At 38.8% G+C, this 27,778-nt stretch overlaps 1 protein-coding gene across 3 annotated transcripts in view; it reads left to right on the forward strand.

Annotated features, from left to right (window-relative positions):
* The window catches only part of Rb1 (RB transcriptional corepressor 1), a 140,005-nt gene that overhangs the window by 97,744 nt on the left and 14,483 nt on the right, over nucleotides 1-27,778 (forward strand). For all 3 annotated transcript variants that reach the window (XM_076930734.1, XM_076930735.1, XM_034497700.2), the window contains 3 exons: nucleotides 21,004-21,119; nucleotides 24,114-24,259; nucleotides 26,921-27,066. In XM_076930734.1, coding sequence (XP_076786849.1) covers nucleotides 21,004-21,119; nucleotides 24,114-24,259; nucleotides 26,921-27,066 — 408 coding nt within the window. The remainder of the gene's footprint in view (nucleotides 1-21,003; nucleotides 21,120-24,113; nucleotides 24,260-26,920; nucleotides 27,067-27,778) is intronic.

Raw genomic sequence — 27,778 nt, forward strand, 5'->3', positions numbered from 1 at the left:
GAAAAAGAGTTGTAAAGGAAAGTCTGTGTAAAGGGTTAATAATTTGCTGGGCATGGTAGTACATGCCTTCAATCCTTGCACCTAGATGGGTATGCTGGAAAGATGGCTCAGCAGTTAGGAGTACTTCTTGTTCTTTCAGAGGACCTAGGTTTGATGGTCAGCACCCACATGGCAGCACACTACTGTCTGTAACTGCAGACCCAGGATATCCAATACTCATTTCTGACTCTACAAGCACTGCATGCACTTAGTGCACAAACATACAAGAAGACAAAATACTCATACAGGAAAAAAAAAACTTTAAAAAAGAGTTACTACTTTAAGATTTGAGGCTTGGAATGTCACTCCATGTTGGAGCTCCGTCCTCAGCATGCAGGAGGGCCTATGCTAAGTCTCCAGCATCCCAGCAAATGATTAAATGAAACTCTAAAAATGAGAAGTGTAAGCAACATCATTCTAAACAAATTCATTCTAAAAATTATTCAGTTTAAATGCAATAAATATTAACGAAAATAAAATCTTAAATAATAAATTATACAGTGGTAAAATGAAAACCATATGGTAGTCTGAGACACAAAGGAAGGTATGTGATGACAGAAATCTGATACATTTTATTTTAAAAATGTGTATGTGTTGCCTCTATGTAATAAACAGAACCAGAAGAGTATCCAGGAAAGTCCTTTTTGTCTCTCAAACATCCACGTGTGTGCTTTTCTGTTGACAAAAATACTTAGTTACAAAAGGACATTTCTTGTTAGCTTTGTTTTAGGAAACGCACCAAATGTCAAACAGTGGTTCTGGCTAAACGTATCAGTTGGTAGATGAACTGTATATGGTTCGGTGCTAGAGTAAAGCTTAACATTTTAGTGCAAAGGCTCTGTCTGACTCCAATGACCTTAAAATCTCCTTCCTTGAGCCCTGGTTTCATCATACCTTTCTAAGACTCTGAAACACCATGACCGAAAACACATAAACAGATCTGAAGGAGGATCTGCAAGCCTTGCTAGCTGTTCTCCAAAAATACCTGTATATAATCTCTGAAACTTTTGAAGTTTTTTCTCTATAGAAAAATCTAAAAAAGAGTCTAGACTGTTTACTGGTGTAAATTCTTTATGTGTGAATAAAGAATTGTGCTGTAGGCAATAAAAGGAGACTGTATACTTCTTTTTCTAAGCTGGGAGAGTATGAAAATGTAGTGTGAAGAGCTTGAGCAGAGAGCTAGGCACTTCCTTTCCAGTACTGTCCCTTCACTCCTGTGAGGAGTCTGGCTCACTGGCAGTAACAGAAAGGAATTAGGCTCTACAAAGTTCCCTTCCTGCTTCTTATTTGCTTCAGATTCCTTGAATTCTTTGAATGTTTAAGGTGCCACGTTTGCTTTCTCACTCTTTGGTATCAGGAAGTCACTTTTTATCCTTGATGTTTAAGAATTAGTAATTTTGAAACTAGTCTGGACAAGAAATGTGTACTGCAGAGAGGAAGAGGTAACAAGAGGAAAAAAATATGTGTAAGAGAAAAAATAAATGGGCCAAGTAGAAGTTCTTATTTTACCCAGTAAATCAGCAGGAGCTACATTCTTACAGGGAAAGGCAGACTCATTCCAGCACTCCTAACCCCAGCCAGTTAATTTAGTGAGACCCTGGTAGAACCACAGGAAGTCTGAAGCAGAGATGGGGGGGAGAAGCTGAACCAAGAGATAGCAGTAAGGGCCCTGGCCTTTAAGAGGGTGATGACCTCTCTGCACCACCAGCCTTCCTACCCAACCCCCACATCCCAGACCTTGAGGCTATGAGGTCTCTGAAGGGGAAAAAAAACAGTCTGGTGGTTTGTGTCTCTAATTTCAGCGCGCCACTGGCTAAGGTAGGAAGATAGAATGTTTGAAAGCAGCCTAGGGGCTACATAATCAGTTCAAGGAACTACACAGGTGATTATCTTGTCTCAGAAAACAAAGGAGCTTCTCCAAGCATGTCTTGAAAGCTCTAGAGCCAGTGTTCACAATAATTAGTTCTTGTGTAGTCCCATCAGTACAATCCAAACAGCTTTCACATCTACATATACAGAAAATTACTCTTTGAGGAATACTAAATAATCTAGTCCCACCCTAAATTCTTATAAGAGTAGTACAGGTATGCCTTGGGACATAAGGGTTTAATTTGATAATGAATTTCTAGTAAATGATGACAGGATGGGTTGCAGCTTTCAAAAAAAAAAAAAAAAATCAACTATTTTGGAAGAAGTAAGAAATAGTGGAAAGACCAATTAAACTAGATCCTTAGTGACCTGGTTTTTAATCTTTGGTACTAAAAATCCAGCTTTTATCAAGTAACTTAATTTCTGTTATAGTTTTGAAAGTTGTAAAAAGGCAATATTGAATTAGATCTCTAGAATCATTTTTATCTTAGCTTTCTGTTTTAAAATTTCAAAAAGGAAAAATTGCAAATGAAGAAACTTGAATTTAGAGTTTATGATTTCTTAGGATTGCACAGTGGGTGGATTGCAAGCCCAAACTGAAACAGGCCCTCACTTTATAAGTACTGAACCCAGTTAATTCCTTATACATGTTTGTCATGTGAAAAAAAATACATTCTGTGCGTGCATACTGGAACTAAATCTTGAAATAAAAGGATTTTTGTTTTTTAAGTTTAGACTTTTACTTCGGACAAAATCTATCCTAACCAGGCCCTTCTGTCTTAATAGATGGTTTTTAGAACAAAATGAAGTGAAATAAATTTTGATTTTAAAGCACATACACATTGGACTAGTTAGAACTCTCTAATGTTGTAATAGAACTTCATCTAGGAGCTGAAAGCAGTCTGCTTAAGCATTACAGAGTGGTATCCTGTCCGTCCCACCCCCTCCTCCAATTCAGTTCAGTAGCTTAAGTCACTCAATCACAGTTGAAGAAGCCATTTGTGAGAAGCAAATTCTTCAGCCATGGTTGTTTATTGCTAGAGCTGGAACTGCAGTCCTAGGTTCTTGGCATATCATGTAGCCTCCAGTTGTTCTTTTTCCTGATAGAGAATTGGAAATTTAGATCAAAGCTCAAGTAAAGAATATACAGAGAAATCATGTCTCCAAATAACACTAAGAAAAAGAAAGAGCTGTAAATTATAAAAGAAAACTCATTTAGAACAACAACAGCAAAATACTTCAGGAGTGAAGCTAAACACATACCGGCATGGGGGGGGGGGGGGGCAGACAAAGCAGGCTGCACTCTGACTAAAGGCCTGGAGGACACTCCAGGTAGGTAGGTGGGAGACAATTGTCATGCAGTGAATCTCTAAGTAAAATGCCACTCTAAAAATTCCAGTAGGCTTTTAGTACATGTCCTTTACCTTAGTTCATCTCTTGAAAATGTATGCAATTATATAATCTTATCTGTTTCATTTCTTTTTTTTTTTTTTTTTTTTTCTTTTTTTGGTTTTTCGGGACAGGGTTTCTCTGTATAGCCTTGGCTGTCCTGGAACTCACTGGTAGACCAGGCTGGCCTGGAACTCAGAAATCCACCTGCCTCTGCCTCCCAGGTGCTGGGATTAAAGGTGTGCGCCACCACCGCCCGGCATCTGTTTCATTTCTAAGACAAAGTTTTCTCCGTCCTAATTTGTGTTGAATACCTAATAGTACCTTAATCTTAAACTATGAATTATCAGACTTTTAATAAATCAAAAATATAATCTTGTCTACTTTGCATTTAATTGTGAGTTGAACTAAGAATTGGACCTTAAAGATCTGGAATCTGGAGTAATTTAATATAATTTTAGCATTTCGGTGAGTGGAGAACTGAACTGGGCATGCTGTTGCATGTCTGTAATCCCAGCACTTGAGAGGTGGAGGCAGAGGCTGAAGCTCAGAGTCATCTTTGCTGCACAGTGAGTTTAAAGCCAGCTCGGGCTGCGTGAGACTCTCAGAAAAAAGAAAAAGGAAAAAGAGAGACAGACAGACAGAAAGAAAAGAAAGGACATATATTTAAATGGTCACTGAGGGGAAGAGGTAGACATCAACTATTCTTTATAGCAAAACAAACTCTGACTGTGTCAATAATTTCTTTAAAGTACTCCCTTAAAAAATGACTTCTGGGGCCCAGAGAGAAGGCTCAAAGTTAGAATCACTTTTCTTCCAGAGGACCTGATTTGGATTTGTTAGAACTCACTATCATCAGTAACTCTGTTTCAAGGGATGATGCCAACTTCTGACCTCTGAGGGCACTAAACATGCATGTGGTTCACCTACATACATGCAGGCAAAAACACTCATACATAAAATAAAGCTGGAGTGTGGAGTGTAGAGAGATTTTAATCCAGCAACATGACTCTGGCTGGAATGCAGACATGCCCTTAGTACCCATCTTTAATCCCAAACAATGAAGGTAAAGTTAGTTTGTAGAAGGAAGCAGCCAAACCAGACAGTGGTGGTGCATGCCTTTAATCCCAGCACTTGGGAGGCAGAGGCAGGTGGATTCTGAGTTCTAGGCCAGACTTGTCTACAGAGTGAGTTCCAAGACAGCCAGGGCTATACAGAGAAACCCTGGGGGAGGGGGTGGTGAGCAACCATGTTTGAAAGTGTTGTCTAGTTGAGTGGCAGACAAAGTAACAAATCAGAGAAAGATTTGACAGAATAGGATATGCCTGGCTCTCTAGAAGAGAGAGGAAAAAGAAGTTACTGGAGGGAGCAGTGCAGAGAGAGGGGAGGCAGTTGTACAGGGAGAGTTAGAAAGTTAGAGAGGGAGGAGGGGGTGGGGAGGTTGCTGAGAGAACAAGCCAAAGAAGGAGAAGAGCCAGAAGATCAGAACAGATTGCTAGAATTAGTTTGAGGCCACACAGAGCAATTCAGAAGCCAAGAGGAAGCCAGGTTCAACCAGTTAGCATAGAGAGAAGTTTGAGCAAGAACGGCTAAGTTGAACTAGCTAGCCAGATCTCAGAAAGAACCAGAAAGAATGAGTTTATTCATCAGTAAGTCTCAAGAAGCTGAAAACATTCTAGGCCTAGATTAGAATGTATGGAAGCTAGACCTTTCCAGGATTAGGCCTAGGTTAGCAAATACAGGCAAGCAAGCTTCAGAGACGACAATTAAACCAGACAAATAAAAGATACTTTTACACTGAGGAGACAACCCATCCTTAAGAGCACTGACTGCTTTTCCAGACCACCCTGGTTTGATTCCTAGCACCCACAGGGCCGTTTACAACCATCTGTAACTCTAGTTCCAGGAATATAGTGCCCTCTTCTGGCCTCTGTGGGCACCAGGCATACATGTGGTATACAAACATGCAAACAAAACAACACCATACACAGAAAATCATAATAAAAAAATTTAAAGGCTTCACAAGAGTTGGGGGAAGAGCAGTACAATTTTAAAAGTAGAAACGTGGTTCAATGTAGGACAGTGGTGGAACTCTTGCCTAGCCAGTGTGTCAGCCTGGATCCAAGCTTCACTAAAAGGCTGGAGACATGGCTGAGTGGTTGTAGTACTTACTACTCTTCCATCACACCCTGTTCAGTTCCCAGCACCTACATCAGGTGGCTCACATCTGCTTATAACTTCAGTTCCAAGGATCTGATACCTTCTTCTGACTTCTGTGAGCACAGTCACATATAAATTAAAATAAAAGAAAAAGAAAATAAATAAAAATGGGACTAAGTGTTATATAAAATGTGACATTCTTAAGGAAAGATACAGCTTTAACCAGATAATTTTGTTAGTCCCACCATGCAATGGAAAAAAAAGGTGATCATATTATGTTTTATGTAATATTCAAAAGGAACTTTTTCTTTTAAATTATTTTTAAGATTATAATTATAAAAAATTATAAAACAAAAAACAGAGAGGGTCTAAATAAGCATGTCACTTTATCCTTAAAAGTAGTTTTTTTAGTACCCAAATATAAAATTTTTATTTATTTATTTATTTATTTTCTTTTCTTTTTTGGTTTTTTGAGACAGGGTTTCTCTGTGTAGCCCTGGTTGTCCTGGAATTCACTCTGTAGACCAGGCTGGCCTCGCAAACTCAGAAATCCGACTGCCTCTGCCTCCCAGGTGCTGGGATTAAAGGCGTGCGCCACCACTGCCCACTGCTGAACTTTTATCTTTAAAGGTTTTTACCTCCAAAAATGAAAGTGAGTGAATAGATGACATGTTTTAAAGATCTAATTATATGGACTCTGTTGCAGATGTAATTAAAACCGGAAACGTAATTTGACTTTAGGCATTTGGGCTCTTAATCCACTTAGACTCAGGGAAAGAGACTAGCTCTTTACAGAGAGGAGCACTCCGAGGTCTAGGAGTGTTGGTGAGACTCTTGAGTCATTGGTCATCCCGAGTCACAGCAAAAGCCCCATGAGCACTTTTATTAGTCTGACACTACAATTACTTTAATCAACAGATTCCAAATCTTAGGAAACATGAGGGTTTCCTATCAATAGCAGATGTTGCCAGCAGGGCCTCAGACAGGCTAAAAACAAAGGAGCGGAAGGAGAGATGCTGCCAGAGCCTGGCCCTTTGTTGTTTCAGTTAAACAGAAGTGGGCCCTTTGACCTGACCAATAAAGGTTGCTGGGTTGTTGTCCTGATGGCATACATAGGAAAACAGGATGTGTCTTTCCTGCCTGGCCAAGGGTGTTGCTCAGTGTCCAAGGCCCCATCCCCAGCACCATAAAGTAACAAAACAAAACAACAAATAACCTTTCCTGCTTATGTTCTAGTCATCTGTTCACTGATTTTGTTTATTTAACATCAATTGACTCAGTGCCAGTAGTGTGCCAGCTGCTTTTCCAGGTGCTGGGAGCAGCACTGAAGAAAACAAAGTCTGATTCTGTGTATTTAAGGCGGGGGGTGGGGGGGGGGGGTGGGGGGGGTGTAAACATTTTGTGGATGTGTAAAAACCACTCTTAACTGCTCATGAAGAAAGCTCAGAAACAGCTTTGTGGACAAGGGAAAGTTGGAACAGACGTGAAATAAAACTGGTTTATGCATATCTCAGGAAATTAACTTTAGCTGGTCTATCACTGTGAAAGGCTGTTCCAATTTATATTTTTCAAATTTCTCTCATAAATTTGTCCAGTTTCTCTTATAAATATTTTCACAGCAATTGGAAATTTCTAGCACAAGTTTGTTTTGTTTTGTTTTGAGACAGGGTTTTTCTGTAGTGGGCCAGGCTGCCCTTGAACTCAGAGTTCACCTACCCCTGCCTCTTTAAGTGCTGGGAATAAAGGTGGTACCACACCTCTGGCTGGAAATTTGTTTTGTTTTGTTTTGTTTTGTTTTGTTTTGTTTTGTTTTTTCCTGAGACAAGGTTTCGCTGTGTAGCTCTGGCTGTCCTTGTTTATACTGTGAACCAGGCTGGCCTCAAACTCAGAGATTTTCCTCTGTTCTGGGATTAAAGGCCTACACTACCATTGCCCAGCAGAAAATTTTAAATAGCATTTCCACTTGATAAATTCAGGATATCTACTTCAGAGTTCTGTTTTAAATGACATCTCATAAATGAAGAAAGGCCCTTACAATGTTCATCAAACTATAAATACTTCAAAGAAGTGAATTCCAGGACACTCCATCACCCCACAAATCATTCCATGTTAATAGTTCCATTACAAGTCAGATCTCTCCTGACTTCTCCCTGTTTAATTATTAAGGTTTTCTCTTTTGCTCTTTGGTGATTTGGCGATACCCTATTGCCCCAAGATACTCCACTGTGATCTGTGCACAATTTCCCTGACACCAGCATCATCTATAGCATTTATTAACTATGTTCCATCCCAACTATGCTTGAGTGAACACTCAGGATCTTTTTTCTTCTTTTTTAACTTTGTTTTATATAATTTATTTTTATTTTGTGTTCATTGGTGTTTTGCCTGCATGAATGTCTGTGTGAGGGTGTCAGATTTTGGAGTTACAAACAGTTGTAAGTTGACATATGGGTGTTGAGAACTGAACTCAGGTCCGCTGGAAGAACATTAAATGCTCTTAACCACTGATCCATTGCTTTAGCCTAACACTCAGTATTTTATATTAGTATCCTCCATGTCCTTTCTCCATGATAGTCTAATTTTATATCAATATTCTGGTTCTGTTTGCCTTTTAGAAACAACCTCCTGGCCTTCCTGTTCTAATATGATCATTCCCTGACCACGTTGAACTGCCTGAACTGTGACTTTACCTCTCTGAGTCACTGAATTGCTCAGCATGATATCTTCCATTACATGTTTGCTTTTCCCTGAGAATGAATTTTTTAAAATTACTTTGTATATGCATGTATATTATGTATGGGTTTGAGTACAGGCACATGTGCCTCCGTGTATATAAGGGGATAAGGGGAACACTGTGTTTTGTGTACAATCTTAGAAAAAAATACTTTATTTTTTCTTTTTCTCCTCCCTCCCTCTTTCCCTCCCTCCCTTCCTTTCTTCCTTCCAATACAAAGTCTTTCTACATAGTCCTGGCTGTCTTAGAACTTCTTACATAGACCTGGCTGGTCTCAAAGTCACAGAGATTCTCCTGCCTCTAATGCATCTTTTAAACTGTGTCTTACCATGAATTTCTCAAAGTGATTTTTAACTACTTTTTTTCCTAAACAATATGAGAAGAGAATGAGTTAATGTATGACGTGAAAATGCATGTTAATAGGGCTTAGTACCTATTGTGGATATGTCCAGAATGTTGCCTGTGAAATATTTCCACCTGTAGAACTGCATAAAAAATTATACTTACATAATTTTATGGTTATAGAGTCATGTGCTTTTCTTTTTATGAGTACACATTTAGATACTTTTAGAAAGTAAGAAAGTATGCTTTGTTGTCTCAAAAGAGTTAAAAATCATTCAGATTTACTATGAACTCAGTAAAATAAAACAGTCTGGGATCAGAAGTGGTAAAAAGCTATGGAAAATGTACAATTTAAAGGATAGTGTTGGGTTCTGTTCCCTCGCTTTGTATTATAGAAGGGGCTTCTCAGGCCCTAGAGAGATAGCTTAATAGTTAAGACATGTATTGTTCTTATTGAAGACCCAAGTTCAATTCCCAGCATCCATATCAGACAGCTCAAACTGCTTATAACTCTGCCTCCAGGGGATGCCTCTGACCTCAGGCACAGATACATGCATATATATACACATCAGTAAATAATAATTTTTTTTAAAAAGGCTTTTCAGGGAGCACCTCATGGTACTACTGGAGATGAATCTGACAAGAATTTTTGCCACTAGATGAGCCTTAAATAAGTATATCATAAAACATAGAGTATACTTAAATGAAACAATTCAAAATTACTAGTGAATAATGTGGAATCTGGTGATGACATAATTTTTAAATTTTTAAAAGTGTGTGTATGTGTCCACCCTAGGTGAATTCAGTTTTGTTAAAATTTTATGTCTATATTAAGTTTCTTTTGTGTGTGTGCCTTTGCCCAAAGGAACCAAAGAATAGGTGGGATAAAACAAGATACTATCAGTAACTATGCTGAATGCAGATAGTCTAAAAGCAGCCCAATTAAAATCTTAACAGAACCGGAACTAGAAAGATGGCTAAATGGTTAAGAGCACGTACAGCTCTTCCAGAGGACCCACACAGGTGGTTCAGTTCTTGGCATCCACATAGTGGCTTACAATAATCCTTAACTCCAATTCAAGGGGATCATATGGGGCCTTTTTCTGACCTCTGTGGACACCTGATACCAAACATGGTGCTCATACATACATGCAGGCAAAATACTAATATACATAGAATAAGTCTAAAATAATCTTGTCATAGTAGATAAAAAGCAAAGCCTACTTTATGCAATCCATAGGAAGCAAGTTTTAAATACAGAGACACAAATATGCTAAAGGAATGAATCAAGAGTTTAGAAGCCTGAATGAAACCAAGGATTACTAAGGACGATTCTCATAGTGTAGACAGATCGGAGATCAGGTGATTGATAACATAGCTACCCTAACAGTAGGATCAGAATCAGAGCTGGTTAGTGCTAAAGGGAATGACTGTTCTTGTTCATGTTTGGACATGTTATAGATGAAGCACTTGTGATATATTCACATGGGAATCTTTAGTATCAAACTTGAAATGTGGACCCAGAATCTGAAAGACTTTTTTTAGTCCTAAATGTATATTTGGAAATATATAGATATTGTTAAAGCCACAACAGCATCTCTAGTAGTATATATATTTGCAGTGTCTAGAGGAACATCACTATTAAATGACAGGAGAAATAAATGGACAAGAACTAGCAGAAAGGCCAAGGCCAGAAGTTTTCTAGTTTCTATCCTAGTTTCCTTTTGTGAGGCAAAACAGTCTTAGAAGTTGGCTTAGGATAGTACAAAAATATTTCCTGCAATGTAGATTCAATAGTATTCCTTAAAACACCCAGCAAACAATAGCAATTCCTGCCATAACTTCCCCATTGTTAGTTTTTCTACCAACACTGGAGGCTTCACTTTCACTTAGGTGATGGATCAGGTCTCTTTTAGGGGTATTTGTCTGAATAGTCTTGACATGTTGGGGGCCGACTTTTAGCAGAAAGCGGCTATCAGCTTTGCAGCCATCTTGAGCCATATACCCTGACATGAGACTTGAATTACAATAGCCTACAACAGCTGAGAACACTCTGATAATCTTGGTTTAGATACCTTGAGATTAAAGGTGCGTGAGATTAAAGGTGTGTGAGATTAAAGGTGTGTGACTTAGAAGTATAGAGATCAGAGTTAGAGACAAGACCTAAGGGCATGATTAAAGGTGTAACTTAGAGGCGTGGCTTAGAATGAGACTATAGAAGACAGAACCAGACATCAGACCAGAGAGAGAGATTCATACACATTAGACATTACGTAGAATCTGCCCTCACTCTCGCTCTTGCTGAAACCCGACCTGCAGATCAGAGCAGCAGCTTGGGCTGGGATACAGTGGCCGCCCAAACGTGGGTCGGCCCGGGCCTCAACATTTTGCCTGGGCTGCAACATTTATTTTGGCCGCCCCAACTTGGGGCTAGTGCGGTCCCCAACATTATTTTGGCGCCCGAACGTGGGGCTAGTGTGGACCCCAACATTATTTTGGCGCCCGAACAGGGACCCGAGCTTGGGCCCCAACATTGACATCCTTTAATCTCAGGAGGAGTTTGTGCTTGCTTTAGAAATGCATGCTAATTATGGAAGGTCATTTAGAGTGCACTTAGAGCTTCCATTTTTCTGACAGTATTGTTTATTTGATGAGATTCACACTAACTTTACTGACAGTGAGAATCTGGTTTCCTTCACAGGATTAGGTACCAAAGCAACAAGTGTGTAGAGAACAATTATGCTGACAGTTAGTTTAAGCAGGTAAGTAATGTCAAGATGCAGCTTGCCTGATCTGGAGAAAGCTGCTCCCTGAGGTGCTGGGTAGCAACAGTGGTACAGAGAAAAATACCAGTGTTTTACATCTTTCTTCATAGTGTTTTTAAGAATCAAATTTTAGCTGTATTAGTTATTGGCTGAGGTATTAGTTACCTGTTAGCAATTAAAACAGCAAACATTTATTATCGTATGAATTTCTGAAGGTCAGGAAGTGCCATAGCTATTGCTAGCCAGCTTCACAGTCAGCTAGCTTATTGCTTTACTGGTATTGGAGAATTGGCATTGAGGTGTGCTCCCGTGGCTGTTGGCATTGGCTGATGGCCAGAGGCTTTACTGCTTTGCCTTGTGGGCCTCTCCATAGCTGCTTGTTACATGGCAGCTTGTTCTCCCTACTCCAGAAGCAAGATATGTGAAGATGGAAACTGTCAGTTTCTAATAAGCTAACTTTAGACATCACATACTGTCACTTTTCCCATATGCCATAGTTACATAGACTAATGCTGGCACAGTTTAGGGTAAGTGATCTGTACAATATAAAAGCATGTAAAGAATCACGGTTAGAAGTTATTTGTTAACACTGGAAGCCAGCTGTGAAGGTTGTAGGCTTTGTCAGCTAGACAGCAAATTCTGTTATCAGGTTTCTTATTTGTTCCTTGCTGTATTTAACTTATTCTACAATGTAGCTATGTTACTTGTTAATGTTCTAAAAATACTACTGAATATTCATCATATATCAGATCCTGGGATTTTATTTTGAAGATCCTTTCAAAGTCTTATGTAGGCCTCAGTCATTGCCTCCTCAGATATCCTTAAGTGAGTTTCTTGTCTCTTGTTACCGTATTGTGCAATCTGTGTTTTAGTTTTGTGGAACTGATCATTTCTCTCTTCAGGGCTACGTGCCCGGTGCTGTGTTGGAGTCAAGGCTTGCGTCTAGACAGACCGCACCAGGCCAGTGCAGTTCCACATAGCAGAGCTTTTACTGTGGAGTCAGGGGCAAAAAGGGGGTAATGGAGACAAAGGAGAAAAGAGAGAAAAGAAAAAGGGATTAAGGTCAGGAAGGATCTGCCTTTTATTTAGGTTGTGATGTAACCGCTCACAGGTAGAGGTGGGAAGTGGACTCTGGGAGTGTATGCAATTGCCATGACAACAGACTGGGGAGGGGGATCCCTGTCACCTATGGTTGACGTCACTGGGTTCAGAGGCGATCTCCCAAGCCAGTTCTGATACCAAACTGGGTGCCATTTTAAGCACTTTATACATATCATCTCATTTGTCATAGCTGTGCTTTATCCCCACAGGTTCATAAGTTAGAATCTTGGTTCAACGTAGTTGGCATGAGACCTTTTAGCTAGAAGTTTGGTACAGGTGAGCCTGGCCTGGCCTCTCCTAGTGCTCCGGCTTCCTGTCTTACCGTGGAATTACTCCCTCTTTCATGACTCCCTCTCCTTTGAGGTGATAGAAGCTCTGTCTCTTACTATGCCTAGCAGTTTACTCTTAGCTAATTTTCATCTTTTGTAAAAGAACAGTAAAAGAAATAGTATCTTCTCTTAGAGTTTTATATGGGAATAGAACAATGTAAGTAAAGCAATTGGTGCCTTACTATAGCATTGAGGCAGAATTACTGATGGTTTATTATGTGCAACATTCTGTACCTATGTTAGTTGTTTTTATAACTCTGACAAAGTACCAGAGAAAATCAACTTAAAAGGAGTAAAGTTTACTTTGACTCATGGTTTCAAAGGTTGCTTCTATATTATTTTGAGTCTTATTGCTGGACAGAGTATTGAAGCCATGAGTATATAACACAGGAAGCTTCTATATTATGCTGACCAGGAAGCAGAGGGAAGAAGGGGCCAGGATTGCAGTAGCCCTTTCAAGACCACACCTTTAGTGACCTCACTTCCTCCCACTAGGCCACACCTCCTAAATGTTTTATCATCTCCCAATAGTGCCACAGGCTGGAGACTAAGCTTTGAACATGAACATTTGCAACATAACCCAGATCCAAATGTAACAGTACCAAAGCTTTTGTTTAGAGTATTAATAACTTATGTGGTAGGTACTATCATTCATGTGTTATTTGTCTTAGCATTTTCAGATGAATGATTAATGAGATTCTGAGAGGTGGAACTGCTGGTAGGTGCAGATAATAGGGTGGAAACATGGTTTAAAAGCTCAACAAGAGGCAAAGAAAGAACAGAGAAGACAGACAAGCATAGCTTTTAGTCTAGTATAGTCACTAAGAGCACAGGCTTTAGAAGCCTGTAGCCTTGGGTTCAAACCCCGTTTACTAGTCATATGCATGAATGTTAACTTTCATGCCTCTGATTTTTTATCTGTAAAATGCATAGAGTAATAGTATTTATGTTATAAACATATAAGGATTAAATGAAGGATGTATATAAAATAGCATGAAGTAGATGTTAGTAGCACATTTAGTAGATGTTCAGTAAACATTAACCAGTATTCTTATTAAATATAAGAGAATTATGAAGGTAGATTTCTGGTAATGAAAGAAATAAGACTAATTCCTTTGTGTTATTAACCATAGTCATCAAAGTATTTTGTGAATTAAGATGATCTGCTTCACCTTTTTTGACTATGTAAAAGAATTTATGATCAATGGCCAGATTTAATATTAATTCTATGCTTTGTTTTAACAAAAAAGAAACATCATTTCAAATTAATGATATGTAGGTACGTAATTGTTTTGGTTTTTTGTCAAGGGGAAGTAGAGACATCTCTCAAGCTGTCTTGTTTACATGTACATTTGCTCCTCAGAAGAGGGCATTGGATCCCATAGACAATCGTGAGCCACCATGTGGGTGCTGAGAATTGAACTCAACACCTCTGGAAGAGCAGCCAGTGCTCTTAACATCTGAGCCATCCCTATTCTATTCTTAATAAACAGAAAAATGAAATCTGAAAAAGGAACTTCAACATAATTATTATAGAAAGAAATTGTATATAACTTTAAACTAATCTGTGTTATAAAAAATATTTGTAATATTTCAGTGAAATAGTCAAAGTTTGTAATTATAAAGAGGGAAAGACTCTGAGCTGTGGTGGTATACAACTTTAATGCTAGCACTCAGGAGACAGAGGCAGGTGGATCTCTGAGTTCAAAGACAGCCTGATCTGCAGAGCAAGTTCCAGGACAGCCATAAAGAAACCCTGTCTTGAACCTTCTCCGCCCACCCCCACCCCCCCACCCCCCAAAATAAGTGGTGAAGAACAATCTTACAGTCATTCTAAGCATAATCTAACTTTCAAGGTATGGCCTTAGAAGTAATGATTCAGTTGTCTGAATTCCTGTTAAAATGTCAGTCTGTTAGTGCTGCACATAAAACACTGGAGACTGGGTGTCTTACAAACCACAGGCAAATAGATTTTAACAGTAATTTAATTTCAGAGAAACTACATGGTTTATAAAATCCTGTGAATTCCATGTATCTAGAAAGTGAAGCAACATATACCAAGGCCAATGAGATAAATGTTCCTGTGTGCTAACTAGAGTCTGTGGTTTCACGTGTGCTAACTAGAGTCTCTGTGGTCTCACGTGCTAGGCAAGGGCTTTCGTTGAGTCACACCTATAGTTCATAGCTCAAGTTTTTAAGTTTATTTATTTACTGTGATTGGGTCTTACTTCACCATATAACCTGGGCCAACCTGGAACTTCTTAGCCCAGAACAGTTCAGATTTTGTCCTTTACCCTCCTGAGTGCTTGGATTACAGATGGGTGCTGCCACACCTAGCTTGCTCTACTTTTGTTTAGTAATAATACTGTACTAGAAGGAAACGTGTGTGTGTGTGTGTGTGTGTGTGTGTGTGTGTGTGTGTGTGTAGGGTACTTAGTAGATTCCCAAGGCAAAAATCTGGTGATTTTTTTTATTTTCTGGCCTACAGATTACAGTTAAGAGGCAGGGATTATTTGAGGCAATTTCTCTAACTGTGGTCACTTAATCAACAGATGTTTGTCTTAACCTACTTGTAAATCTTAATCATAGCATTATTGATAGACAGTTCATGTCTCCTCATTTCAGCAGTGCAAGCATATTTATTCCTGACTTTTGAACTGCCCTTCTTATGCTTCCTCATTCACTTACAACTTTCTCTTCCCTTTCTACAAAATTTGGCAAAGCATCCTTTGCTTTCATCACATTCTAACTTCCTTTCAAGACTGTTGATGCTTTGTTCCCTTTTTAATGTCTGCTTCTCACACTGTCAGTTCCTCTTAAAGTATTAATTCCCTATACTATGAGCATTTACTCATTTTGCAGATATTTGCTGTTATTTCATAGCACTTTCTGAATTTGTAATCACAAGGTTAGTTCTTGCAAGATTACCATCTGTCTCATCCCACTAGACTCTACACAAAGCTGATAGGTAGGAAACATGTCTGTTTGCTGGCCATTGTCCTACATGCTTCACACATGCTTGTTCTTAGTTCAGAGCCTAATGGTTTGCTGTTGAAAAGAATTTCTTTTTACTCTAGGTTATACAGAATACTTCATTGTATTTCTTGGTGCTTTACTCTAAAGAAAGCATTTTGAAAGTCACTCTGAAACAGTTGATATGCTCATATTTTGTGGATATGATGCACATTATTATTAGTATTGTGGGGGGGGAGGATTATAAGGAAAAAGATTTTGTTTTTGTTTTTTTAGGCAGTGTTTCACTGTATAGGTGTAACTAATCTGGAACTCATGGTATACACCCAGCTGGCCTAGAACTCACAGAGATTCATCTCCCTCTGTTGGGATTAAAGGAGTGCACCACCACACCTGGTCTGAACGTATGTTTAAGGAATTTAGAAGAGTATATAACTAAGAAACTTTCATTTTAAACTGTATTCTTACTTTAAAGTAGAATTAATATCAAGGAATTTGGAGGACTTTAATCTTCTCACTCTGTTAATTTATTCAGTAAATGTTTATTCAACCCCTACTATTTGCAAAGCAGCTTTAAACATTAGAAATAACTGTTGTGAACTGGCAAAACCCATGCCTTTCTGAATCTTGAATTTTAATAGAGATAGTTAATAAGCAAGGAAACAAATATAGTGACAAGTAATGACCAATGCTGGCTGTAAGATTGGAACAGAGTGGGAGTTAAACCCTCTTAACAAAAAGTTTGGAGAAATCTTCACTCTGGAGGTTTGAACAAATGTGAATAATAATATGGGTTGAGTCTTGGAATGCTCTAGGCAAAGAATATCCAAGACAAGGAAGGAGCAAGCACAGAAGGGCAGGGGAAAGGGGTGTTTGGTTTTGTTGTTTGATGATTGAGAATGGTTAGTTCACATTGTACATAGATGTAAAAGTGAAGATGCTGAGTGAAGAACAAAATGCACTTGGTGGATGGATAGATAACTTGGCTTATGTTTACATTTGAAAGATATATTATCCTCTGTAAATGGCATTTATAAGACTATAATCATAGTATCATCAAATACTTATATGATACTTTGTGTTTAACACTAAATGTCTAAATTCTTATCATTGCATCATCTGAATTCACAATACTGTGATTTAAATAATCTTAACCAAATATCTTTACAATTAAGAAAAATGACCCTTGCTGAGTGTGGTGGTACACACCATTAATCCCAGCATCCAAGAGGCAGAGACAGAAAGATACCTGAATTGGAGGCCAACTTGGTCTATAAAGCAAGTTTCAGGCCAGGCCAGGTTGTATAGTGAGACACTGCCTCAAAAGCAAAAGAACTGGAGAGTGGCTCGGCCATGAAGAACATTTACTGCTCTTGCAGAAAACCTGACTTTGGTTCTCGGCACCTATTGTAGCTAATAACCATCAGTAACTCCAGTTTCTGAAGATCCAATAACGTCTTCTGGCCTTCACAGGCATTATGTACATGTAGTATATAGGATACTTGTAGGCAAAAATATGCATACACAAAATTTTATAAAACTTTTAAACAAAACAAGAAAACCTAGTTCCTTATGTTTTTTGAAATGAGGTGAATGAAATGAAGATGGGTAAGAGAACACACCGTTTAGGAATGTCTTACTTGACTTGAGTAACTTCCTAATCAAAAGGACTATTCAGTAGCTTAATGCACTGGGGTTTTGTAATCAAATCATGGTCCTTTCTATACCCATTCTTGTTCTCCATGTCATTACATGGAGACATATTTTTTTATTAAAGCTTTAGACCTTAAAGTAGTTTTGCTTCCCAACTAGCTCGTAACTAATCATCCCATTTATAATAACCTAAGTTCTGCCACATGGGTGGGTAGTTACCTCTCATTTTTTCCTGGCCTGATTGTCCCCCTGTGTCCTGGTGGCACCTAACTCTCCCTGAATTCCTCTCTTTGCCCTCATGGCCCACCTTACTATTCTGCCTTTCCTATAGGTCATAGGCTTTTTATTTTAATCAATCAGAAGGTACTTTAGTCAGGCAAGGAAGGACAGAGACACATCAAGTATATAAAAACATCACTCCAACAGGTTTTCTTTCTTTATATATATATTTTTTTTTTCTGAAATGTTTCTTTCAAGATACTTTTTGTTTGTTTTGCTTTGGTGTTTTCATAGTAGAAACTTGACTAGAAATACTTGGTTGCATTTATGTGTAAATCACTAAAAATTAGCTGGAGGCTGTGTTTACATAGGGGAGATTTCGTGTGGTGATTTGCATGAATTGAATTCCCTTATAGAGCCTTCGGTTTGTTAATACCATAGTTCTTTTCTCTTAGCATAGCTTGATGCTTATGTTTTCATACCTGGAGGGTATGGTCATAGGTTGAATACTCCCTAGGCTGTGGATGCAGGAAGCAGTCTGGGATACGCAGTATTCCCTTCTGCTCCCTTCTTTAGTGTAGTAGCTCCTTCGTAGATACTGTCTGAAGACTTCAGAACAGCCAGTTATGTTTTATGCTCACCAAATCTCTATACTTTTTTTAAAATCACTGTAGGAAGGAGAAGAGGAGACAAATGTCTTTGTTAGCTTAGCCTTAGGTAGACTTCTGCCAGTCTTTCTGTTGCTAATTCCCCTTTTGCTCACTGCCCAAGGACATATGATACCCTTTCTGGCTTCTACAGGTACTTCATGCACATTGTGCATACATATGCAGATAAAGCAGCCATACACATAAAATCAAATAATTAAAAAAAATGTTGCTTTTCCTCACTGTTGGGCTTCCATTTACCATTTTATCATATAGTAAGTAGGTTAGCACTTACCTTATGTCTTCCACATTCAGGTTTTTCTATCTCATATCCCCTGTTCATTCTCTTTACTCAGTAGTTTATGGCTTCTTATGTTGACTGTCTTTTACTGGCATTGCTTATTTTTTAAAGAGTAGATTTAATGTAATTGGCTTTTTATTATGTATGTGTTCAGAATTTGTCATTTTCATTGTAATTTCTATTTCTTAAGATTTATTTTTATTTATGCATATACATGTGTGTATCTGCATGCATGTGTGTATGTGCATGCATGCATGTATATATGTGCATGGGTAAATGCCCACAGAGGCAAGAAAAGGCTGTTGGGTCCCCTGGAGCTGAAGTTACAGGTTGTGAGCTGCTTTATCAGGGTGCTGGGATCTGACTGGGTACCTCTGCTCTGTAAGACAACACCTACTTATAACCACTGAGCCATTTCTCCAACTTCAGGCTTCTGGTTTCTGTCAGTTTCAAAGTCTCCTCTTAACAACAAAAGGGATCATTGTAATTTCTTGTGATATACTAACTCATAAAAGGAGATATGAAAATGTTTCCATTTTCTCAATTTAGAAAGAGTTCAACTAAAAGCAAAGTATCTTTCCTTTGAAGTTTTGCTAAAACTTTTCTGGTAAAACAAAAAGGGCTTTTCTTTATGGAGCAATTTTAAATTATGATTCGATTTTTTATTTTTATTTTATTTTATTATTTTTTTCAAGATAAGTTTTCTTTGTGTAGCCCTGTCTATCCCAGAACTAACTCTGTAGACCAGGGTAGCCTTGAATTCAGAGATCTGCCTGCCTTTGACTAGGATTAAAAGTGTGCACCACCATTGCCTGGCTCTGATTCAAATTTTTAGTAATGACAAGATCACTCAAATTATTTTTCATTGAACTTTGATAATATTTACAGTTTTTTCATGTAGTTAAAGTTTCTAACTTATTAACATAAAATTTTAAAGTCCCCTGTTACCTTTCATATCTTTTATATTCTGTTCTACTCTCAGTTCCTAACACTAATCAGCTCTGCTTTCTCTTTTTATCCAATTTACTGGAGGTCTGTCTGGTATTTTAAGCGTTAGTTGTTTCAGGCTTAGTACATTCTGCCCATAAACTTCTTTGTTTCTCTCTATTTTCTTTGAATATTTTGTGTATCTTTTGCCTAAATTTTACCTTCTTTTATAATAATATTTCATATCACTAGGCTAAGCTCTGAAATTTGAAATGCTTCAAAATCCAAAACTTTTATTGTTTTTTTGGGAGTAGAATATAAAGTTTTATTCAGGCTAAGAAAGCATTTTACATCTGGGCTGTTTTTCAGTCTAAATCCAAAACTTTCTACATTCAAACATGTTGCTACTTCATGTGGTAAATCATAGACAAAAAAAAAATGCAACTAAAATATTGGTAAGATTATAGTCCACTATGTGTATGTTATATTTGAAGCATAAATGAATTGTGTATTTAAACTTTAAACTTTGGTTTTATCACCAATACATCATATTATATGTACATGAATATTCAAAAAAAATCAAAAGCCAAGATGCATGTTGCAGGAATATTTAAGTTCATAAGATTTTTCTATTTGTGTGTGCATGCACACAGTATCAAAGTTGGCAAGTAAGATTTTCAAAATGGAGTAAAGGATCTCATTCTGCCTAAAGTTAGTAGTACTTAACCATGTCACATAGTGTAAAAGTACTTTTTATTCCTCTGAGTAATTGTTGTCTCTGAGGCTTACTGCTTCTGTCTGCTAACCTGGGCCTAGTCCTGGAAGCTTCTAGCCTCCATACATTTTAATCCAGGCCTAGAATGTTTTCAGGCTCTTAGACTTACTGCTAAATAAGCTCAGCTTTTCTTGTTTTTTCTAAACTCTAGATGCCTGGTTCAAATTGGCTGTTCTTGCTCAAACTTTCCTCCAAGCTGACTGTTTCAGTCTGACATCTCTGACTGCATTGCTCTTGTGTGGCCTCATACTATCTTTGGCAGTGTGTTCTAAACTCTGGCTCCTGCTCCTTCTCCTTCTCTGGCTCATTCTGTCTTCACCTGTGTCTGTCTTCTTTCTCTGCCATCTCAATCTCCCTCCTTCCCTTCCTTCCTTTCCCCCCTCCCCAATGCTTTCTTATGTAGCTTTCCTTTTCCTCCCTCTTCTCTTGAGAGTTAGGCATATCCTATTCTGTCAATCTTTCTCTGATTCATTACTTTGTCTGCCACTCAATTAGACATCAGTTTCAAATATGGCTGCTTCTGTTCTACAAACTAACTTTACCTTCATTGTTTGGGATTAAAGGTGTGTACAAGGACATGTGTGTATTCCAACCAGAGAGACTAAAGGTGTGTGTGAAGGTCTGAGCCACACCACAAGTAGAAACAAGTGTTTTCAGTAAATAACACAATCACAGGTTCACAGTGTGATCAAATCCTGCAACAACAAAGCATAGTTTTTATATGTACTCACAAAAACCATACCTGCTGATGTTGTTACAATGCTATTTTCTTTTATCCAGGATTCACCTTTGTTTGATCTCATTAAGCAGTCCAAGGATGGAGAAGGACCTGATCACCTTGAGTCTGCTTGTCCTCTGAGCCTCCCTCTCCAGAGTAACCACACTGCAGCAGATATGTAAGTAAAAATGCATTACGTCTTCATTTAAAACTGCAAAGACACTTTGACCATAAGGGAAACTTAAAGCACTATATAGAAATTGTAGGACTGCAGTTTTGCCTAAGATACTGTTTTTGCTTTAAGAGTTAGGAATATAGGATGCATGGCCTAACAAGGTCAAATAAAGAAGTACAAAGCTGCTGCACCACGTGGTGTTGGTCTAATGGGGAATTGCTCATGACAGAGTTAGTGCCACTTTACATAGGTCTCAATGATCAGACAGGATTTCAACATGAAAATTGGAAGAGCAAGAGGAAATAGCTCAAGAGCCAGAACTTGTGAGGCTGAGCATAGGTGTGGAGTAGTGTGGATGATTACACATCACTAGTGTGGAGTGGTGATGCTGAGGGAAAAGACAGCTAACATCTAGTGAAGGCATTTACATTAATACTTCAGATTCACTGTTTTCACTAAATGTTCATACCTGCCCTGTTGGGTAGAAGATACTGTATCAGCACCAGTTATCTGTAAAATAGCAATGAGGGACACAAGGGAACTTGCTTAAGATGCACACAGATGAATCCAAGTATTCTGATCACAATACCATGCTCTTCCAGCCCTCTGGCTACTTCCTTTCATAGACATGTGCTTCATGTTTCTGCCTGATTCTGTGTAGAAATCCAGCATTCTGTGATAAACCATTTTCCTGTGATATCATTTTCATGGTAACTTCCACCCAAAGTATTTTTAGCTCACAGAGACTGTGTATTCATGCATGAATTTGTTAGGTAGTATTTTCACATAAGTCAGCTTTATATTTTTCTGTAATTCAGGAAATGGTTATTTGTTAAGCTAGGTCAACAGTGCCAGTCACTGGTAAGGTTAGATGGCCTGGTTCTTCTCCCTTGTAGGGCTTTGCATCTTGGAGGAAGGAAGCACAAACAACTTGTATGAGTTTAGTTTAGTGTACTCGTGCAGCAATGAAACAAATGAAACGACTTGAAAGTGAGACTTTTGACTGGAGACCTGAAAGGCAACTGAATGCTGACAGACAAACGTTTTTCTCTTCTGGGAGAATGCCTGTATTATGGACTAGAAAGAAGCCCAGAGTCACAGTAAGAGCTGTAAATATAAGCACACTGTGGCTAGCTTCTCTAAATTCCTAGATTTTATAAAGGTAGTAAGAAACCACTTAAACACAAATGCAATTTTGTATAATTTGTATTGAGACTATCTAGTTGCTATTTGAAATACAGGTGGGCTTGAGGGCTAGGAAATGTCAAGAAAATGGAAAGAAAAGTTCAAAGACTGAATATTTTAAATAAGGGATATTGGTATCCTGGTCTATCATAAACATTAAAGGTAGAAATGAAGGGTCTGGAATGTATTTTGAGATAGAAATAACAGGTTTTATATTAACTTGGTTTTCAACATATTTGAGGAACTGGACAAATTGAGAATTTTTAAAATGTATTTATTTTTCTTCTTTAATCCTTTTTTTTACAGTCCAGACTTCATCCCCTTTCCTAGTCTGCCCCCACCCCCATGCCACCACTCTTCATTCCATATCTTCTCCCCCCACCCCCATCTCCAAAAAGATATCCCCCCACCCCACCCCACCCCACCCCACTAGGCCTCCCCACTCCCTGGAGCCTCAAGTCTCTTGAGGGTTAGGTGCATCTTCTCTCACTGAGGCTAGACCTGGCAGAACTCTGCTGTATATGTGTTGGGGGCCTCACATCAGCTGGTTGATGGCTCAGTGTCTGAGAGATCTTGGGGGTCCAGGTCAGTTGAGACGACTGGTCTTCCCATGGGGCCACCCTCCTCCTCAGTTTCTTCCAGCTTTTCCCTAATGGGGTCCCTAGCATCTATCGATTGGTCGGTGCTAATGTCTGCAGCTGACTCTTTCAGCTGCTTGTTGGTCCTCTCAGAGGGCAGCCACAATAAGCTCCTGTCTGCAAGCACAGTACAGCATCAGTAACAGTGTCAGGGCCCAGGGCCTCCCCTTGCCCTGGATCCTACTTTGGACCTGTCACAGGACCTCCTTTCTCTCATGCTCTTCTCCAATTTTGTCCTTGCAGTTTCTTCAGACAGGAACAATTCTGGGTCAGAGTTTTTGACTGTGGGATGGCAACCCCATCCCTCCACTTGATGCCCTATCTTTCTACTGGAGTTGGACTCTACAAGTTCTCTCTCCCCACTGTTGGCCTTTCATCCAAGGTCCCTCCCTTTGAGTCCTGAGAATCTCCCAGGACTCTGGTACATTCTAGAGGGTCCCCCCACCTCCTGCCTTCCGAGGTTACCTGTTTCCGTCTTTCTGCTGTTTTCCTGTTTTCCCCCACTACCTGATCATGTTTCCCACTTCCCCACCCTGTCCCCTCTTCTACCAAGGTCCCTCCCTGTCCTCCCCTCATGACTGCTTTCTTCTTCCTCCCAAGTGAGATTGAGGCATCCTCACTTGGGTCCTTCAGCTTGTTAACCTTCTTGAATCCTGTGGGTTGTGTTGTGGGTATTCTGTATAACAGGTTTTATATTGACTTGATTTGCAGCACATTTGAGGAACTGGAAAAATTGAGAAATTTTAAAATTTCATTCCTAGGTTTTTTTACTTTAACACACTAGATGTGATATAGTGACATTTGTTTGAGATGAGGAAGACTAGGTGAAGGAATCCAGCATTCTCCTTTAGCCATAGAAGGTTTGAGGATCAAGTAGTACTATCCATTACATAGTTGGATATTTGCATCTAGAGCTCAAGGGAGGCCTGTTTTTGTACAAGTTAAGTAATTTTACAGTTGTCAGTTATGTAAGTAAAGGAAAGTCAGGGACATTGGAGTTTGGAAAGGTAACATATCTTTCCGGTTAAGCTAGCTTTTCCAGCTTGTATTTGATATAGAATATTAAATCAAATAGGTAAAATGTGTCTTAATACATTAGTATAATTGAACATAATTCATGTGTGTGTGTATATGTGTGGGTGTGAAATGAACACTTATCCTTGTATATATCTAGGTATCTTTCTCCTCTAAGATCTCCAAAGAAAAGAACTTCTACTACACGTGTAAATTCTGCTGCAAATACAGAGACACAAGCAGCCTCAGCCTTCCATACTCAGAGGCCATTGAAATCTACCTCCCTTTCCCTGTTTTACAAAAAAGGTCAGTAGAAGATTTCTTTCAAGAGCACAGACTCATGGAGTAGGTTGAGTTGTAGCTCCAATACTTAGGATATGTGACACTGAGCATATCACTTGATATCTCCGTGTCTTGGTTTCTTTGTTTATAAATGAAAAAAATGGTAATAATATACCCTCCAATAATACTAATTTATGGGAATTAGGGAATAATTAGTGCATATAAAATGCTTTAAACAGGGGATAGCATATAGTAAGCACTAGAAAAATTTTGACCTTAGTGTTCTTGCTTCCATTGTTTTGTCTTCAAATTAGTGTTTGGAAATTCACTAATATTACTTTGCTTTTCAAGTGCATTTCTAGAGTTTAGATAATACAATGTGATATTGCCAAGTATAGACATATTTCTTGGATGTTCAGGGCATTTAAGAAGTTGACTAATCAAGTCTCACAACATTCTGTGGTTGTGTAAGTGAGGAAATTAGGGATACCACCTAGATTGCTTCATTCAGAAATCTACAGTAGGGCCATAGATGCTTTAACAATCCCTTCTTAAGTATGGCTTTTGGGGATAAATTGTTAGCTTTGAAGAGTTCCATTTATGCAAGTCTTTAAAGGAACAACTTGAACCATGAGTAAACGTAAAGTAACTGTATAAAATGCTGATTCCTTATCTCAGAAGTTGTATTTGTAGTGGTAGTCTCAAACTTTCTGTCACAGTCATTTTGTACCAGTACAGTTTACAATTTTCAAGTTTATGTTTCACTGGGCAGTGGTGGCGCACACTTTTAATCCCAGCACTTGGGAGGCAGAGGCAGGCGGATTTCTGAGTTCGAGGCCAGCCTGGTCTACAGAGTGAGTTCCAGGACAGCCAGGGCTACACAGAGAAACCCTGTCTTGAAAAACCAAAAAATAAAAACAAGTTTATTGGTATTTATAGAGAAATACATGGTATGAATTTTTTCTTTTAGGATTGGGAAAAAGAATAATCACTTGCTGTTGCCGCCAGCAGCAACAATTGAACAGGGTTCACCTGTAAGAGAGGCTGAGAAACGGGCAGGAAGAGATGAAGCCAAGACAAAGTTCTCTGATCAAGGCTCGAAGTTTAATAATTTGCTTTCACATATAAAGGGGAAGCCCCACCCCTCAGAGTCTCTTCTCAGTTCAGCCCAGGGGCTGGGCAAGGAGATAGCAGTCCGGAAGGTGTCAAGGCTAGCTCAGCAGGCAGTCCATTCTTCTTAGCTCAGGTAGCAGGCTCCAAGGCTGGTAATGCAATGCATCTCCTAGGTCCTACTGTTGCTTGGTCTATTGTGGTAAATGACTTTGCAGGCCTGCTCAGGCCTGGTGGAAGGGCACAATTCCCCCCTTAATTTTTGAAAATGGCAGTGCCAATATCTGGACGGGGCACAATTTCATCCTGTCTAGGGTCTCGAGTGGCTGGGCGACCGTGTCTGGCTTAGGTTGGCATTTATATTACTCCTATATTACCTGTCATTGAGGAAATCATACATAGCATATTGATGTATGCCTCTGTCTTAGGTTTATGGGAGCTAAAAATTACTCCTATAATTAACCGTCATTGAGGAAAACATACATAGCATAATGATGTATGCCTCTGTCTTAGGTTTATAGGAGCTAAAAACACTCTTACCCGTCATTGATTAACCGGCCATCATTGGCACACTCTTTAGACCAAGACCACGTTCAGACCAAAGGACCTGTGGGCATGTACTAGATGCAGTTCTTCACAGCTATGTGTAACTGCCATGATGAATAGCTGAGCTTGCTGAGAGCAGTCCTGTGTGAGGGCAACCAATCTGCTTAAAATATGAGGTTCAAAGGCTAAAAGCAACATGATTATTCAAGCAATGTAGAAAATAAGGTTGGAAGTGGAAGTGTTTCAGTATCTAATCCAACTGCTAATTAGCAGGGATCAGACACAAAGTCTGGCCACCAGGTGGGTAGCTTAGTAAAAATTACTTACTCTCCAGTAAGAGTGGAGACTGTTAAATCAGCTGGTTGATAAAGATTTTGAGCCATCTTTATCATTAGAATCATAATTATTAGGCTCAAGATCTGTGTCCACTTGACGGACCAATCTTTTAGGTAGCCATCGGGCTCCATTCTCTTTGTCTGAAAAAATTTAGACTGACCCCACGACCCCATATTAAAACAGGATCAGGACCACACCAAGTACCAAATTAAGGGATCTTTCCACAAGACCTGGCAAATGAGCTAGAAGTAACTGGATGCTAGTAGCAATCCATGCAGACTGACCTTTAGCATCAGTTTGCAGAAAATTTAAAACAAGACAAAAGCAACTTGCAATTCCATTATTTAAAAAAATACTGTCTCTAATATTATTAATGGAAATTTCCAGCATCTATGCTGAACAATTACCAACAGAACCAAAGCAAATTTTTTGTTTGCCTAATTTCACAAGCTCATATGACCTTTCCCTTCTGCCTTGGTTTCATAATGTAATAGCTATTTCAGCAAGTATTACTGAGCCTTGTGTATATAACACTGCTAATACTAGGAATCATTTATTTAAGGAAAATAGCCTTAGAGGTTAGGCAATTGTTTAAATGCTACTTACATTATAAAGGAATTTAATGTTTCAAAAAAAATCCACTCATAATTGAGAATGAACAGTAAACATGCTCCATTGCCCTTCCATCTGCAGTGTACCGTCTAGCGTATCTCCGACTAAATACACTGTGTGCGCGCCTTCTGTCTGACCACCCAGAGCTAGAGCACATCATCTGGACTCTGTTTCAGCACACATTGCAAAATGAGTATGAGCTCATGAGAGACCGGCATTTGGACCAGGTAAGAAAATCAGTCACTTTGCCATCGTTTCTTCCTGCTCAGTGTTAACTGATGTAAGGACTAGATTCAAGTGAACAGCTACATTAGCTTAGTAGTATATTTCACATACATTATATAATATACGAATTGTTACTTGTTGGGTACCATTTATATTTTTGCTATAGATCTTACAAATTAGTTATAAATTTTAATAACTAATGACACAAACATTATTTATATTTAAAAAAATCACCAAATAACCCATTTAGCATTGACCTTTTCTGTATTGTGATAAGTTAGATTTCATTTTACTGTGGAAATGACATGAGCCAGGGACCAGCCAGCTATCTAACCATGAGTGATGGTATATGCCTGTAATCACAACCATTCTTGAGAGGCTGAGGCTAAAGACTCATAAATTTGAGGACTCGCCAGCACTACATGATAAGTTCAAGACACCCTGGTCACTTAGTAAGACCCTGTCTCAAAATAAAACAGTAAGAAAGCTGGTGCTGTAGCTCAGTGGTGAAGCATTTGCCCATCACACACAAAGGACTGGTGTCTAATCCTAGTAACAAAAAAAGATTGAAAAAGAATCATAGACTCCAAAACAGGAAGGGGGGAAGGGAAAGAAAGTGGGGCTTATAAACAGAGCAATCCCTGCTAGCTCCCTTTCTCTTCTTAAGGGGATAACAAACAACATGTAGAGTGTGTAACAGTTTGCTGATGTAAT

Source organism: Arvicanthis niloticus, chromosome 3 (assembly GCF_011762505.2).
Source record: "Arvicanthis niloticus isolate mArvNil1 chromosome 3, mArvNil1.pat.X, whole genome shotgun sequence".
Taxonomy (NCBI): domain Eukaryota; kingdom Metazoa; phylum Chordata; class Mammalia; order Rodentia; family Muridae; genus Arvicanthis; species Arvicanthis niloticus.